Source organism: Quercus lobata, chromosome 2 (assembly GCF_001633185.2).
Source record: "Quercus lobata isolate SW786 chromosome 2, ValleyOak3.0 Primary Assembly, whole genome shotgun sequence".
NCBI classification, from domain to species: Eukaryota; Viridiplantae; Streptophyta; class Magnoliopsida; order Fagales; family Fagaceae; genus Quercus; species Quercus lobata.
In genome coordinates this window covers 95,415,956-95,434,021 of record NC_044905.1, presented here as the reverse complement: position 1 = coordinate 95,434,021, position 18,066 = coordinate 95,415,956, and the positions used below count along the sequence as shown (strand labels likewise).

At 35.6% G+C, this 18,066-nt stretch overlaps 1 protein-coding gene across 1 annotated transcript; it reads right to left on the bottom strand.

Annotated features, from left to right (window-relative positions):
* Positions 1-258: 258 nt before the first annotated feature.
* Positions 259-3,401, bottom strand: LOC115977342 (tetraspanin-8-like). The gene is made up of 2 exons (XM_031099158.1): positions 2,780-3,401; positions 259-855 (listed from the first exon to the last, which is right to left on the bottom strand). Exons 1-2 carry the CDS (start codon positions 3,284-3,286, stop codon positions 550-552), a joined length of 813 nt encoding a protein of 270 aa, XP_030955018.1. The 5' UTR covers positions 3,287-3,401; the 3' UTR covers positions 259-549.
* Between the last annotated feature and the right edge of the window lie 14,665 nt (positions 3,402-18,066).

The window sequence follows — 18,066 nt, the reverse complement described above, 5'->3', positions numbered from 1 at the left end:
ATACGATAAGTAAAACTAAAAAAGTTGGCACTATTGACTCTACTGGTCAAAAATCTGACATAAAGAATTCCAGGTACTTGAACACTGCCCAGGCAACATCTTTATCTGGAAGTAATATTGGTGACATTAATCACAAAGACAATAGCTTTCTCACCGAACAATAAAGAGCAGTAAATGATCATTTGTGTCAGGTGCAGTACACGGCCTTTATGATCATCCAGCAACCAAAAACAATGGCAAAGCTAAATCAAATAGACACAAGAAAACTAAAAATTTGAATAATATAAGTTTTGAGTTGAGAAGCAATTTTTAACTACTGATGCACGAAACCAACAATGATCAAACTAGAAGAGAGAAAACAACACAAGTCAAACCAACTCCAAGCGTATAACAAAGAACAGGAAGAAAAAAACAAACCGTCTTCGTGAAAAATTATTATCAAGCACAAAAGAACTTTACAGACCCAAATATAGGCGCATTCACAAGGACATCTAAGCTAGAAGATGATAGGAAGCCACCTAATCACTTTACATGCTAATATAATCCAGTCTACTGACGATTCCAATAGGCATTGTCCTTCCTATTGTTTCTGAACGCACAGCACCCAACGGAGTACACAACAACGAGGAAGACAAGGAATATAACGTTGACAATGGCCACCTTCTTCCAGTTACTCTTGATGTTGTCGAGCAATCCAGCCTTGCATGATTGACAGTTGAAGCACAAAACATTTGGGTCATTGCTCCATGTAGTGCAGTCTGGGTTACTACTAGCAACAGCAGTGTTATTATTGGTCCATTCAGTTGGTTTCACATAGGTAAAATTGCAGTCGTTTGATGGCTTGCAGCAACCAGACTGCAAATCAATGAACACATTCAGAAGGCATATAAAAGTAGTGAAACTGGTAGCAACATATAAACGATTGAGATATGAATCAAGCCACTCACTGCAATCTAAATTTTACACAAACACACATTACACATATTTGCACAGTCCTTAATTAAGGATATCGATAACCAGCAACTTTTCAATGCTGTTATGTTGTCCTACAAGAATTGCATATAGTTCTAGTCCCTAAAATTTAAACAAAGAAACACCACAGTCCTCAATTAGGGATATCAATAACCAGCAACTTTTCCCTTTTTTTTTTTTTGGGGGGGGGGGGTTTGTTTGGATGAGTATAAGCAGCAACTTTTCAATATTGTTATACTGTTATCTTGTCCTACAAGAATTGCATATTGTTCTAGTCCCACAAATTTAAACAGGGAAACACCAAACCACCAAAGTGAAAAATAGAATTGTAATTCTCTTGTTCTAATCAAGACCCGTATAAAAAAAAAAAATCAATTACACACACTATCAACAAGGATGGTTTAAATTGATTGCATGCTATCAAAAAGGATGGTTTGATGGGCTATATTTTCTTAAGATGTTAGAAAGCCCCATCAATGTTATTTTATATAAACACAAGGGTAACATCTAGAACTTGACCAACCATTACAAAATTTTGCCAAAAATATAAGGAGTCCTTGCGGAGTTCATATATACGAGACGAAACTCTAATCAAACCAATATCAAGTTTATCTCATGAAGGACTAAACTATTTTATACAAAATTCTTTTTAAAATAAGATTCCCTGGTCAAAGAAAAGAGGGATATTCCATTAAATTGGAACAATACCTCCTAGTCTACCATAATATATGACAACAGCAACAAAGGGCCCAACTGGTGATGGCAATAACTGAATCCAAGATGGTCCTAGATAATCATACAATAACAATTTGGTTTTTTATTGGGGACACAGTGGACCTAAATGCATTCACAGGAGACTGGACGCATTCTGATCAGCTTCAACGGTTTATGCCTCCCCAGAAATATTATCTCTTTCAACCTATTATATGCTTTCATGAAATTATACCAGAAAATTTCAAACAAATACCACATATCTCGAACAGAAGAAAATCCAAATTGCAATTGTACCAACATAAGTTAAAATAGAATGAAATAAAATCAGAAAAGAAAACATCAAACTTGGGATATAAAATTAGTCTTTCTGAAGGCAGTTCTGCAAAATTTTCAGGGAATAAACATCGATGGAATAATAATAAACACTTCTGCTACAGAATCAAACATTGAACAATCAACACAATTAACTCCAGAAGCACCAACCCACCATAGCATGAGATTGATTCCAAAAATCAATAATAAAGAGTGGAAACATAAACCCGTACAATCGCTAACGAAATGTAAATAGCTTGTGTACAATCATATTATAACCAATTTGGTTATTAAAATAAATTTCATTATCAATCAAAAAGAAACTTAAGAAAGAATAATTGTTAATTGGAAAAAGATTAATGTGAAAAGAACCCAACAAATTACTTTTAATCCAAAAAGTTAAAACTGTGCTGAAAAGGCTTCCAACTTTTTACAAAGACCTTATCACAACAAGATATAGCAGATTCACAAATTTGATTCACAAGACAAAAACACACCCCCAAAACATTCTCTTTTTGCAGGAATTGAAATACAGATTAAACATGCTTTTCAACCTAGTTGAAAACTAAACAATTCAGACCAATAAAAATTAAGAAACACATACAAGACAACAAAATTGCCTTAAAAAGTCAAACCTGAAACAAAAACTAAAATACCCAATTCCAAAAAAGGCCCAAATCATGCTTAAACTTAAAAAATCAGATCTCAATCCAAAAACAAAGACACACCCACTAATCTAATCCCAAAACCCAAATGGAAAAAACAAGTCCAACCCACATACCTGAAGCGCAGAGAGATTCTCAGCATAAAACTGCTCCATGTTGTCGTTCACAAACTTGTCAGCAAAACTGGTACAAACCTTACTATCCTGCAAGCAACTTTTAATTTTGTTCCAATTCTTGGTATTGGTAACCCTCTTCTGCAACCAATTGGAGTAATCACCAAGCCTATACTCCTTATACCCACGATTCGACACGGCCTCCCCAGCACCCTTGTTGGTAACAGCAAAGACAAAGATGGTAAACACGAAGAGAAGAACTATGAGGAGGAACATGACCAGAAGGTAGAACCAGAGGAGCCATGAAACACGGCAACAAGCTCCGATTAAGCCAGCTATGGAGACCACCATGAGAAAAACGCCGAGTGCGATGATGGGTTTGTCGAGCCAACGCTCGCACTCGGTGTCGGCCTGTCGGCTCAGCCATATCCCACCAGCGAGGATTGGGATTGAGAGTAGGAAGGTCACGAAGTTGAGTATCCCAACCAGGTTGTTGCTCACGCGGAACATCGTAGCGTTTTGCTAGACAGAGAGATGAAGCAGTCAAACTTTTGTGCTATACGCAGCCTGTTTTATATACAAGCCGTGGGATTCTATTTTCGATAATGTGTGGAAAGTACTTTTGACGCAACCCATTTTTGTTAGACTTATAATTCCTATCCATCCACGTTCGGAAACGTGTGAGGCATGTTCTCTGTTATTTTTTTATTTGGGTTAAAACTTAAAAGATCATTTTCTTATTAAAATAAAAATAAAAATTAGTAAATTACAGTACATGGACTGCCATGGCTTGGGCATGCCATGGTTTTGACCATATGCTCACGCAGGGTTACCAAGTCCTGGGCAGTGTGCACTCAAACCACTTGGGCTTAGGCAAGGCACACAGAGAAGGCTAAGGCATGCCGCATTTTTTTTTTTTTTTTTTTGATAAAACACAAACTGAAATATTATTAAACATTAAGAAACAAGTACATCGTAGATAAGAGCTTGCTGAATACAACAAAGAATCTCTTCAATCCAAATTATATCATTGACAAAGCTTTAAGTTTGTCGTGCTAGAATGTCGGCTGGCTTATTACCATTCCTTCGCACATGAGAATAACCAACTACCCCAACATCCGAACTCAAAACATGAATTCCTTCCATAATAGCTGCAACCGAAGTAGGAGGCTGTGAAACCTGCTTGAGGGCATTAGAAACAATCACAGAATCTCCTTCCAACACACCATTCTTCAACCCCAAATGTCTTGCCAACAAAACACCAGCTTCATATGCCTTTGCTTCAACTTCAAGTGCCCCCATTTGAGCTCTAATTTTTCTGCATAATGCAGCCAACAATCTGCCTTGCTGATCTCTAATGACCACACCAATGCCAGCCAACTTCTTTGTGGGAAAAAGAGCACCATCTACATTAATCTTGCATAGACTCAAGAGAGGAGGGACCCAGACCAAATGTTGAAGAACTTCTTGTCTGTCACCGAGAGGCTGAACCAGATCAGAGGCAATGGATTCATGACTCTCTATTGCAGACCAAAATTCCTACAAATAACTTGCTGCTGCCCGAGCCACTTCCAGTTCGTTTTTTGCTTCACCTCTATGATAAATTTCATTCCTATTGCACCATAATTTCCAAGCAATCATCACCAATTTTGAACATTTGATACCCCCAGCATCATTGATCATCAATTCATGCCATAACAAATCCTGGAATGTAACGATATTAGCATCAGGAGGCAACAGATTCAACTTTGAAGTAGCCCAAGCCGCCTGTGTTGTCGAACAATCCCAAAAAATATGGCCATTCGTTTCCGCACTCTCCAAACAGCATACACACAGAGATTTAACAATAACATTACGCCTCAGCAATTTGACTTTTGTCGGTAAAGTGTCGTGACAAGCATGCCAACAAAAATGACGCACCTTATGAGGAATAGGCAATGACCACACTTTCTTCCAAAATCTTCTTAGTAGAGTACCATCAGAAGTAGTGCCATGGCAATTAGATTTGAACATGCATGGAAACCACCAATTTATACGCACTCCCAACAGTGAACATTCCATTGTTAGTTACAACCCAAACCAATTTGTCCTCCAGTAAAGTGGCACTCAAAGGGATACTTTTAATTAAATCAACTTCATAAGGTAGAAAAAGACTGTCAAGAACTTCATTCTTCCATTTTGCTGTGTTTGAATCAATTAAATCAGCAACCCTTGTATCAAGACTCAAAAATAACCTTGGAGAAGTGACCCTACAAGTCAAACCCTATGGCAGCCACTTATCTTGCCAAACCTTTATATTTGCTCCATTGCCAACCCTCCATCGTAAACCTTCATTTATTAGGCTTTGGGCAAATATTAAACTCCTCCAAGTATAAGAAGGATTATTTCCAATCGAGGCATGAATAAAATCACAAGTTGGGAAGTATTTAGCCTTAAGAACCCTATAAACAAGAGAGTTGCTGCCCATTTGAAGATTCCAACCTTGTTTTGCAAGCAAAGCCTTATTGAACAATTTTAAATCCTTGAATCCCATTCCTCCATTACACTTAAGTTCACACATTTTCTCCTAACTAAACCAAGCTATTTTCCTTTCCTCCTTTTGTCCCCACCAAAAATTTCTAATCATCCCCATTAAATCATCACAAAGCGAGTCTGGAAGTTTGAAACAACTCATAATGTAAGTCGATATTGCTTGGACCACTGCTTTAATTAGAACCTCTTTCCCCGCCTTTGAAAGTAACTTCTCTTTCCAACCTGCCAACACTTTCCCCAATTTCTCCTTGATAGCATTGAAGGTAGTTCTTTTATTTCTCCCAACCAAAGAAGGTAAACCAAGATACTTCTCATGTTGCTTGATTATTTGGGCACCAAACCAATTCTTTATCTCCTCTTGGACATCTCTTGAGGTATTACTACTAAAAAACAAAGATGTTTTTACATGGTTTAATTGTTGACCATAATCTTTCTCATACACCTCAAGCAATCTTTGTAGTTCATCACATTCCTCAAGTGTCGCCTTGCAAAAAATCAGGCTATCATCTGTAAAAAACAAATGAGATAATCTTGGACCTCCTCTACAAATTTTCACCCCCTCCATTTGACCCCTATCCATCGCTAATTGAATCAAAGCAGACAAACCTTCTGCACACAAAAGAAAAAGATAAGGTGATTATATGATTAATCTATGATTTTACTACATAAACTTAACAAATCAATCTATGATTATATTGTTTCTTAAAGAAAAAAGTATGATCATATTAAGAAATTTATTTATGGGGTAGTGTTTATATTACACAGTGTATACATATTTCAGTTTTTGAACTAAAATGATTTTTGTTTAAAAAATAAATTGTTTGTACGACGTATGCAACAGTAAAATACTAGTAAAATTTTACTAAAAGAAAGGTGTGTGCAATGACAATTATTCTTTATTAATTATGTTTTTGAAATCTACCATTCATAGTGATTGTCACGTTAATTCGGAAATATATTTTTAGGATTTTCTTACAAATTAATGCAATAATGAATGTGAATTTTTGAACTTGTACAATAAATAAATGAATGTTTAAATTTTTTTGTGACCAGTGATACTTTGTAAATTCTATGTGATAAAATTGTACTAGGCTGATATCCATGTTGAATTTTATCATACATTTAAAATAAATAAATAAATACACATATACAAAATAGATGTTTGATTTTAATCTAAATATGTAAAATTAATTTATGAACTAAAGTTAAATTTTCTTATAAATAAAAAAAAAAATTAAACATTGCTCTATAAATCTAATTCAATCAATTGTATCATTTATCAATAAGTTTAATAATACAATATCTTTATAATGTATTTTTTTTCTTGGCTTCGGTACATAGTAAAAATAATGTCATTATGGTTTTGGAGAAACTTATAGTCAGAGAGTAGAATAGAATCTTGTAAAAGTGAAACAAATAAAAGTGATGTCAATTAAAAATAATATATTTTAATTTCAACAAGTCTTTTTAACACATTAATATTCTTCATATTATTTTTATTATTAATGAAAAGATTGTAATTTTCATTGCAAAATATAAAATGTTAGCAGCTAGTTCTATCATTCCATTCCCCATTGATTCCACTATGAAACTAGGTTCATCTTTCTTCCAAAATATCTCTTGGCTTGAAGACATAGCATATGGTGCAATTTGGTGAGCATCAACATTCCCCTCCCGTTTAGTATTCATAATAGAGGGTAGAGACATCTAACATACAACTCTAAGAGTGAATTAATTTGTCGTTCCTCATTAATATTACTCATATAACTGAGTAAAATATAAGTAAATATATTAAAAGGAACTTATGAATATATGTTTTATGTCGGTGTACACACTGGTGATGACTTACTCAAAATTGGATATTTTGTGTGACAGTGACTCAAAATTGGATATTTTTCAATGGGACAAAAGGAAATTGCGTTAAGTAGATGAGGATTGAATTTTGAAGTGAACAAAATCAACAAATTTGACCTCTTCAGTCTTGTATGTACGTAAACGTCACTCTAACTCCTGCTGGTTTTGAAAGAAAAGTTGAAAACTCCTACTGATTAATATATTCTAACTTGTTTTCTATCTTATCTCAAAAAGCATATATTTTACTTATAAATCACTGTAAACTTGGATTTTCATAAAGCAGACGCACCTGCACACACAAAACGCCTTTTTCTCTGCCGACTTTCCCTTTTGATCGGTACAAATACTTGATTTAATTTAATAGCTATTTGTCATAAAAGCACCACATTATTTGAAATTTTTAGAACATTCAACGTAAAGGTGTTTAAAAGCTATTTTAACACCTTAAACACTAAAAAAAATGTTTTATTAGTGATGCCAAACTTAAAAAATATTAGCTGGTTAAAAAAAAAAAAAACCTTTAATGATTAAAATAGGATTAGATGGTCTGGTAAGCATCTAGGGTACGTAATATTGATTAAAGTCATTTCACGACAACTTTTTACTACAAAATAAATTTTCCTTTCACATTTAGATCTTGTAACTCAATAAATTAATTAGCCTAAAGGGGATTTGACATTTAAGTAATAGTCCAATATAAATTGTGTTCTTTATGGTGTTATATATTTGTGGTTCAAACCTCCCTCATCATCCTCCCCCCTTCCCTTCGTTCACTATCTATCTAAACAAATTAAAGACTTGAGTACAAATTAAAGATTGATAATCATTCATTCAACTAGAATTTTTTTTTCATTGTCTTCTTTTTTTTTTATCAGTTTCATTGTCACTTTATCATATCCCCATTTTAAGTTTGTTTTATGCAAGATATTTTTAATGAATAAAAATAATATTATGCAACTGGCATTAGATTCATATCGCCTAGAGACACCATACTATATCAATATAAGATTTTTTTTTTTTCTCTCTCTCTTTTAATTTGGTCCACTAAAAGCCGTGTTTTGTTTTGTTTTTTATTTTTTTTTTAATTTATATTTCAATTGTTGGGAGAAAATGAAGGAAGATTTGAATCTTAGATGCTCCATTAGAAACACTAAGAAGTGTCAACTAATTTTTATAAAATTTAAGTTTTCTATCCAATGTTTAGTAAAGTTTTTTTTTAATTATTTTTTTTGGGGTAAAGTTCTTACCATAATCTTTTCTAAAAATTTAGAAGAATTCTATCAGAATGTTCCTAATAGGATTTTCATAAACTCAAATGTGAAGGCCTTTTGGACATAGGAACAAATTAAGTGTTTTTATTGAATAGAGCTTACAGTAAAAAAGATTAAGAATTTGGAATTACACGTGTCACATCAATAAGTACTACTTGAGATAGCTATAGAGTTAGGTTAATTATACTCTTAAACTTTCATTCTATTTAGTGGATTTGTTTCCTTGAGGGTTGGTGGTAAACCACCAAAGAATTTTTCCCTTCTTAAGTTTTTCTCTTTCATATATAACCATATCAAATACGTTCTATTTTCCATTGTCTATATTTGTGATATGTATAGTTGTATGCATTTAACCAACTGATTTGAACGCGTAATTGGTTTATTAATCAAACTTATCATGAAATTGGTTAATTTGCAAAAAGCTAGGACTAGATTTACTTATTGTCACACTATTCATTTTGAGTATGCTCTGGCCACAAATGTTTAAGTTGCCTACGCAGGCCAGAAAACTTGCTGACAGAGATGAAAGTCTGCATGGTTAAAAGAATTGGTCTCAAAGTAAGCTTAGTTTGATGAAGAAGGATCAAGTCATTCTGTTACTGTTCAAGTCAGCGAAATTTAATTGAATAAATAGAGGATTGGAATGAGATTAGATATAATTAAGCATCATATGCTTTATTGGTGAAACTTGGTCTGGTTCCCCTCCCCATCGCTAAGCATGAATTTATTTGGTGGTTAGCAATGAAAAATAGACTGGCAATTCGAGCCAAGCTGCTTTGGGATAATGAGGGCTCAGCTCGCTCTTTCTACATAAGCCTTTTACAGAGTTGTAACCTATTGGTGTTGGAATTTGGGGGTGTAGGAAAGTCCAAATAGGCATCCATGTGGATAGCCTATAGCCTTAGGTTTTTGGTGTACACACTATATTACTGCACTAATCACTAATTCTGTATGTTGAAGGCTTGAAGACACGTTCGGAAAATTTAGAGAGGCGCACACACTCTTATCCTGTTGTCTCTAGTCTCAGGGTTCCCAAGGTCTCGGTCAGTGAACATCAGATAGGAGACCCGTTGTTGATGCTTCCAATGGAGATCTTGAAGATGGACATAGAAGTTGTGGGTAGAGTCATGCTAGATCCGTGTTTTGGCTAGAGTTTGGTACCAAACCCAAGATATAAGTACCAAAAGTCTTAGATTTCAAAGGGAGCTACAGCAGCATAAAGATAGAATCTAGTATTGTAAATAGGGAATCCATTTTCTGTAGTAAAAGCAAGAATCTCAATGAGTGATTGTAAGGGATTGGTCCTGCTGGCTGATTATAAGTTTGGTCATAATGGAAGATCATTTTGTATTACAGCAATTAAAAACTGAGTTTAATATGGTTGTTTTGTTGTAATACCGTGTCTTGCTACAGATATATATGTAGCTGCGACTTTGTGCTTGTAATGTGTTCCATTTAATTTTATCAATTTCACTAATTCATCCTATACAATACTAATAATTAGGTCTCTACAATCTATCAATCAACATTTTGTCACAGAGATATTAATTTCATTAGCTTAGCATCCTTTAACAAACATACACACTTACTCATCTTTAATGATAAGCTAGCGTACTTAGCAGGTTGTAATAATTGGGAAGTAGCTCCTACGTACAACTTTTCCTTTGCTGTTGCCAATTAGAGATCTGGTGATTTTATTATCATCATAACCTGCCCTTCTTATCAATCATCAATACCTGTGTATCAAAGACAGAAATAGCAACTAATGAATAATTTTGTCTGCATATTTTGTGCACCTTAATTTATTAATATACACGAAGGTGTTAATTTTGAGCACTAACCCTCAGCTTACACTTCATAAGCAATCCTGATTCTCCCAGCTTTGGGATCGGCAATAACAGAAAAAACATATTTTGAAAGATTGATGGTTCCGCATCCTTGTGACGGACAATAATCGATGATTGTAGCTGCAACGCTGATGTTGAGCTTACAAGGCTGTGGTGCTAGGTTTGTGGCACCAATGCATCTTACATTCACTATTTTACCACATGCTTCCCCATTATTCCATAGTGCATCACTTACTGCCGCTACATCATCACCTTGATATGTATTTCTATAACATGCGGAGGCTGCCAAAAGGTATATATCGAACATTAAAATCTTCAAGGCTTATTTAAATTAGTACTCAAATTTAAGTAGTAACTTTGACGCATGCTAATTAAAGCTCTACCTTATATCCAAATTTGTTTTAATCTATATATATCATGCCCAACAGATGTTTAGGCTTTTTTGCTGTTGGTAATTATAACTTGAGATACAAAAATCATTAATATGAAGAAGAATTGTTGAAATAACAAAACACAATGAATATTTTCAGTTAATAAAACCTATTGTGCAGAGGGTAAAGATTTCTCTGCTTTCAAATGTTTGTATATATGCACGAAAAAATATATTACATATATACATTTATAAATAAATATATTGTATTGATCCTTTAGATCATACTGTATATAAATGATAAGGATGTATAGCGTGACTCCATAAATTTTTGCATCTTTTATATATAAATAGAGAAGAAGCATTGGATTTTAATTTAAATTCCTTATACTTTTTGAACGAAAAGGGCATATATTTCATTTATGTACCTACAATCTATACTCACGAACGTAAGGAGGTCCATAAAAGGTGGCCGTGCCAAAATCAGTTTGAGTAGAGATAAAACATAAAATTGTCCCAACCATAATCAAAACTTGAGCATTAAATCTCATTCTTAATCCCTTAGAAATGCCCATAACTTGTGTAATTTTTCCACTCTATTCCTCAGAGATGCCTATAGAATGGTACTACTCTTTGGTGCAAAGTAAATGGTTTACCCCATTTTATAGAGGCATCTAACAAGCTAATAAATTATAATCCTAATATTAATTTAATGTTGATTAATTTAACCCTCTCTTTCTTCAGATGATGTTTACTAGAACAAAGAAGAGAAAACCCCCAATCTTGTAGCAAATGGTCATCCAAAAACTATCTTTCTACAATAAAATTTCACAATTCAACACTATTATTGGACAAATTCCAAGATAAAGAGAAGTTTGAAATTTCATTTATTCTTACAATAGAAAATTATTTATACACAATATTATAGAATCAAACTCATTAACTAACGCTTCGTTTGTTTTGACATAAAATATTTTCAAATGTAAAATATTTTACATGTAAAAAATTTTACATGTAAACATTTTTAGGAAAAAATTTTCAAGTGTTTGGATTGAACTCAATACTAGAAAATGCAAATACAAACCAACAACCACCAACCACCACAAACCCAATCACCACAGTCATCAACAGACACCTAAATCACAATTGGAGAGAAAAAATCAACAAAAGCTAGCCACCCACCGCAGCCCACTCAGCCACCACTACCCACAAACGCACCCAGCCCCCACTACAACCCCCAAGCCATCCCAAAAACCCAAATCGTGAAGGAACGAAAAACCCACTCACTCTCAGCAATTCCAGATCAGAGATCTTAGCAGCAGTGTTTCTAGATTTGAAACTAGATCCAAGCAATGAGCAACAGAGCGGCAGTGATAGCGACCTCGGGCCTCTCGCAGCAACTTCTCCGACAACAAAACAAGTCGAGATCTGATGGTGGTGCCACCAGAATGGAGGCAAAGAGCGGCAAAGGGTGTTGGCTGAGTGGAGTGAAGAGTGGCGTGCCGGTGGGTGCTGTCGCTGGTTTGGGGAAGTGTGAGAGTGGATGAGTAAAGTATGAGAAAGAGGGAGAAAGAGTCGGGTGTGAGGCTGTGAGATTTTTGTAAAATGTTTAACACTTGTTTTTTTGGTAAAATATTTTACTAGTTTTTACACACAGAGTTTTAGTCAAAGGAAAATATTTTACAACTTTGACTATATTTTACATCCAATCAAACACTTGAAAATGGAAAAATATTTTACAGAAAATATTTTACATCGAAACAAACAGAGTATAAGTCTCTTTGGCAAGGGTTATTACTTGTCACATGAGATCTCTCTATTTTTTATTTATTTTTTGGATAGGAAATATTGATAAGAGTTATAATGTACTTGTAGCGTCTTATATAAGGTTAAGAATGTAGGTTGTTACTCATATAAATACAATTTTGGTTCAATAAGCGGTTAAGGATATTATTCTAATTAATAAATTAGTGACTATTTAAAAAATAAAAAGTTAGGAAATAGTGAATATATTCATTTTATCTAACTCAATCCTCACGTGATGGTCAAAATTGCCCTTATTAAGCGTGGATCAACACATGAATTTTTTTGAAAATATAGTAAAAATATGATTCTAATCAATAAATCACTGAATATCTCAAAAGTTTAACTACCTGGAAATGATGAATTTAATCATTTTATCCAACTCTCCCTATCACGTGTGGGTCAAAACAACCCTTATTGCATGTGGCTCAACATGTGTAAATTTATTGAAAAGTTAGTAAAGTTGAAGAAAGGGTTCGAATCCATGACATCATGCACTAATAAAATGATAAATTACCAATTGCTCTAATAATTTAAATAGTTTAGAAAAAGATGAATTTAATCATTTAATATTTAACACTAACTATAGTGTCTCTCTCTCTCTGTAAGTTCCAGTTAACTTAATTGGTAAAGTCTCTGATGGTTGAATAAGAGATCTGGAGTTCAATCCATGCCTACGACAAAAACCGATCGGTGTCTTAGTCTGATGATAAAAAGCTATCATTAAAAGTGGACACCATAAATTAAAACTCTCTAAAAAATTTGTAATCTCAATATAGTAAAATTGTAGTAATTGTAGCATTGCTCTTTGAGATTTTTAAAGTATTTGCTGCCCAAAGTTGAGAAAATTTAATTACGTAGAGGCCTGAGCATAATGTGCTTTATTGGCGAAGGTTGGTTTGATTGCACTCTCCATTCCTAAATCCTAAGCATGACTTTATTAGCCTATTAGGTGCTTAAAAATTAAATATAAAAAAAAAAAAAAAAAATGATTGGCAACTCAAGACAAGTTGCTTTAGTGGGGGTTATAACGGGGACTCAACTTGCTCGTTTGCATAAGCTTTTGCTACATCAGGAATCACTCGTTTTTCCTAATGTTCTTTTACAAACAGAATTGTGAAGGAGGTTATGCCGTTATAGCCTAATACCTCATAAACAATCCACAGTTTTGCTCGTATTAAATTGTTGAATAGGGTTTGCACAATCTGAAAGGTAAAAGTTTCAAAGTAGTTCTGTTGACGCTAGCTTGGGGAACTCTATTGGAGAGAAAAACACCTTCGGGAGCTTTCTTGAATAATTAATATAACATATAGAAACACATTTTAACCCAAAAGGCCTAAACCAAAAAAAAGGTCTAAACCCAATGGGTATATGCTCAATTATGTTAAATTAACCACTCATTCTTTTCATCATTATTCAATGTGGGACTTCATTTACACGTGTAACCCAACAATCTCCCCCTCACATGTGAGTCTACTTCTCTATGGGCTTCAAGACCTCTCTGTGAGCCATGAATAAGTCCTACTCACTTCCCCTTGCCTAATGGGCTTTTCACTTCATCAGTCTGTCATCCATGGGTCTATCGTACGCCATCCATGGGAACCACGTGTTAGCCCCACATGCACATCCATGGGAACCCCGCACGTCCATGTCCATGGGAACCTCGCACCACACCATTATTTAGCACCATTAGCAATATTCCTTTGTTGGGCTTTTTCCTTTTTTTCTTCTCCAAGATCTTTGTGTGGAGGTTGTTTAGGCTTTCTCTGTCCCCGCTAGGTAGGGACCATGAACACCTCACCACCTTCACCGCACACCACAATGGGCTCTGATACCACTTGTTGGGGGAGAAAAACACCTTGGGAAGCTTTCTTAAATAATTAATATAACATATAGAGACATACTTTAACCCAAAAGGCCTAAACCCAAAAAAAGGCCTAAACTCAATGGGTATGTGCTCAATTATGTTATATTAACCACTCATTCTTCTCATCATTATTCAATGTGGGACTTCACTCACACGTGTAACCCAACAAACCTATGATGCCATGTACAACATTTAGCTACAAAAAATGTTAATTAGTTCATTAAATTAAAAGGTGAGTGTAGTCCAATCTATTAAATAGGAAGTTAGGGATATATTGGAGTTCAAGGGGATGAATATTAACACAATTTCAGATAGGATCTTATGTTGTAAATGGGTAATCCTTTTGTTTATTTTGTTTTTTTTTTTTTTTTGGGAAGTTGTAAAGAATCTCATTAAATGAATTGTAAGGATTAGGCCCGCTGGTTGTTTATAAGTTAGGTCATATATAATGCAAGTTCCATATGTCTTATTACAATTAGATATTGAGATTAGAAAATATAAAGAATACATGATAGGTTGTGATTAGTGCTACACAAAAAAATGGTATAGAGGATTTATCGAATTTATTAAGGTTGCCTTATTGTAATACAATTTCTAGAGCTATATATATAGCTGCAAATTTGTGCCTGTCGTTTGTTTCATTTTTCCATTAATTTCATTAATTCATCCGAAATATATATATATTAATAGGTAAAGCTCAGAGAAAATCCAATTATATTTTTGTAAGGACACAATTCGTAACGAACCACAACAGTGTTGGGTTCGCACGAAAAAAGACCCAAACAATATCATTTGTAGAGCATGGGTTTGAAAGGCTGGGCCTTGGTCACCAGGTGGTGGGTTTTTCGTGATATCCATGCATGGCTAAGTCGTCTTCGCCCCTAGAGTCTTTCTCCTGTAGGCGGGCTGGGAGGCTCTAGTTTTTGGCCATTTTTCCCAGCCCCTGGCATGAATTACTTTCTTTTCCTTTTATACTAGCCTGTGTTTTTTATCCTTCGTCCACGTGTAGGATTGATATTCCAAGACTGATACTTGTCCCATCAGCCCATACCCGGAGTGGTTGGGGGTGGTTGAAAAAGTTAGAGAGTATGGCTCTGTCAGGTGCAGAGTATTGAATGGCAGTAAGGGCAGCTTTTCCCGGTCGTTACACTTTCCAGCATACCCTTTTCTATTGGCATAGATATTTTAGATTTTTTCCCAAGTTGTTTCTATACCATTTTTGCCCTTTCTTCCGAGGAGACTTCGGACTGGCCGAGGACTGAATTATCCTCGACTGTATCCCAATGCTATTTTGTACTTGCATTACCGTGCCTAGGCCATAACCTTCCTCGACTTGGGCCTTTGGGCCCCAACGAATAAATGGAGCTGGCCCAAAAATTGTTGGGCCTCACAATAGCCCCTCAAAACCCTGCTATCTGACCTCTTGGTTGGAGAGGAGGGTTTTGGTAATACTGAGCCTTCATTATGCCTCATTTAATTCAGCCTTTCATTAATGTTGGCGGTTCTCCATCTGCCCAGGAAATGTACCGGTCTACGAGACGTTCTTTTGAATTTACTCCTGACGCGTTCTCGCCGTTTAACTATCCGAAACGCGCCTTTAATGACTTCTATTTACGAGACTACTTAAATTCGATGGTTTGTTTGATGATGTGGGGAAGTGGAACGGGTACTTCCTCGTTTACAAATTCTCTTGGAAATCTGGATAAATTAAATACCTTCCGTTTTGGCCTTCATATAAGAAGAAAAGTAGGAAGCTATTGCTCTTGTACAGAGACCCTTTTTATCCTTCTGAGATCTGAAATCCTTAGCCTCCTCTAGAGTTTACTTTACCCGCTAGTTATACATTAAATTGTGATACGTTCACCATAATAATAAGTAATGAAGGAACCATACCCCTCCCAAAAACACTATGTTCTAATAAAGCTCGAAATGGCTCGGTCAGGGCAGGGATGGCGGAGACTCAAGATCTGTCTCACCTTTCTTTCAGCCAAAATCCGAAGCAGGGGCTCGTCACGTTAAACTTTCGGCGTGACTGAGCCAAAGACACCCATTATCAGTACCAGCCGCTCTCTCATGAGCATAGCTAACATGGCACCAGTGTGTTAGGAGTCAGGACTGAGGCAGGGACTAAGTGCCCCTGCTTCTTCCTCTCTTCGTTCACTGGTGTCTCCTTTTGCCTCTCTTTCTTCTTCTTTCCACCACCAGATCCATCCTGGTACTTTTCCTTCTCCCTCTTTTTCTCCTCTTTCTTTCCTTTCATCTCCTCCCTCTTCTTCTCCTCCTTCTTTCCATTCATCTCCTCCATCTTCTTCTGAAGAAGGTCCTTCTCTCAATATGGGCACTACTGGGGCAGAGTTTGGAAGGACTTCGGAGACGAGTTTAAAAAGGCATCTGACTGTTTACTTATCTGCATTATTGTTGTTTTATTTTTTATTTTTTTGGTGATCCACCTTTTGTATAGGCTTGTTTAAGCCCCTCTTTGTACGTTGTAATCCATCTTTATATTAATAAAAATTGTTATTACTTTACTTTACATGTTCCATCTCTATATTTCCGAAATGATAATGCTGTGAATAGACGTACAATCCTGTAAATTCTTTTTATTTTTAAACTTTGACCGACGTCTAGGACCAAAGTCCTAGTTAATAAAAAGATCTTGCTCTGTGTTTATAGGAACAATCCGACTTAATAATACTGAATCGAACAAGTGATACTTAGGGCTGAAACTCCTATTAGGCAGAAAAAGAAAGGACATTATGATGAGCTTACTGAGTCGGCCTGGCACAATACCGCCGACCTTAGAGTACAATACTTGGGGCCGTAATCCTTTATCAAAGAGAAAGGCGCTATTATAAACTTGCGAGTGCTATTCAGCACAATAATATAGCATTGAATTAATGACACCTAGGGTCAAAATATTTGCTAAGGAAAAGATATTATCATAACTTTAATAGAGTTGTTTGGCATAACAATGCCGACCTGCGAAAACAACACTTACCCCAAAAATAGCCGAGATGACAACTGAATGCTCGATGCGGTGTAGGAAGTAACTATCTGAAGACATACCACCCGCAAAATGAACAGCCCCTCTAGGCTGCTGAATAGTGGGGCGTTTCACCATCTTCTTAACACTTTTAATAGCTTTAACCTTTTATAGTATTTGAGCCGAGGACTAAGTAACTTAGAATTTTTATTAAGTAGCCGACCTTACGAAACTCAGTTTTTCTTCGAGAACTCGATTTCCCATAGGTTTGAGTCCGAGGACCATACAATACCTTAGTTCTGTCCAAAACTCAGTTTTCTCATCCAAGTAGTTGGTTTCCCCATAGGTTTGAGTCCGAGGACCATACAATACCTTGGTTCTGTCCAAAACTCAGTTTTCTCATCCAAGTAGTTGGTTTCCCCATAAGTTTGAGTCCGAGGACCATACAATACCTTGGTTCTGTCCAAAACTCAGTTTTCTCATCCAAGTAGTTGGTTTCCCCATAGGTTTGAGTCCGAGGACCATACAATACCTTGGTTCTGTTCTGTCTCAAGTAGTTGGTTTCCCCATAGGTTTGAGTCTACAATACCTTGGTTCTGTCCAAAACTCAGTTTTCTCATCCAAGTAGTTGGTTTCCCCATAGGTTTGAGTCCGAGGACCACACAATACCTTGGTTCTGTCCAAAACTCAGTTTTCTCATCCAAGTAGTTGGTTTCCCCATAGGTTTGAGTCCGAGGGCCATACCTTGGCTTCTGTCCAAAAC

What these genes read in the sequence shown, in the direction of transcription:
- LOC115977342 (XM_031099158.1), bottom strand. Translation starts at nt 3,286, where the DNA reads ATGTTCCGCGTGAGCAACAACCTGGTTGGGATACTCAACTTCGTGACC. An exon ending in AGAATCTCTCTGCGCTTCAG is followed by an intron (nt 856 to 2,779) that starts GTATGTGGGTTG and finishes ATTGATTTGCAG; the next exon opens with TCTGGTTGCTGCAAGCCATC.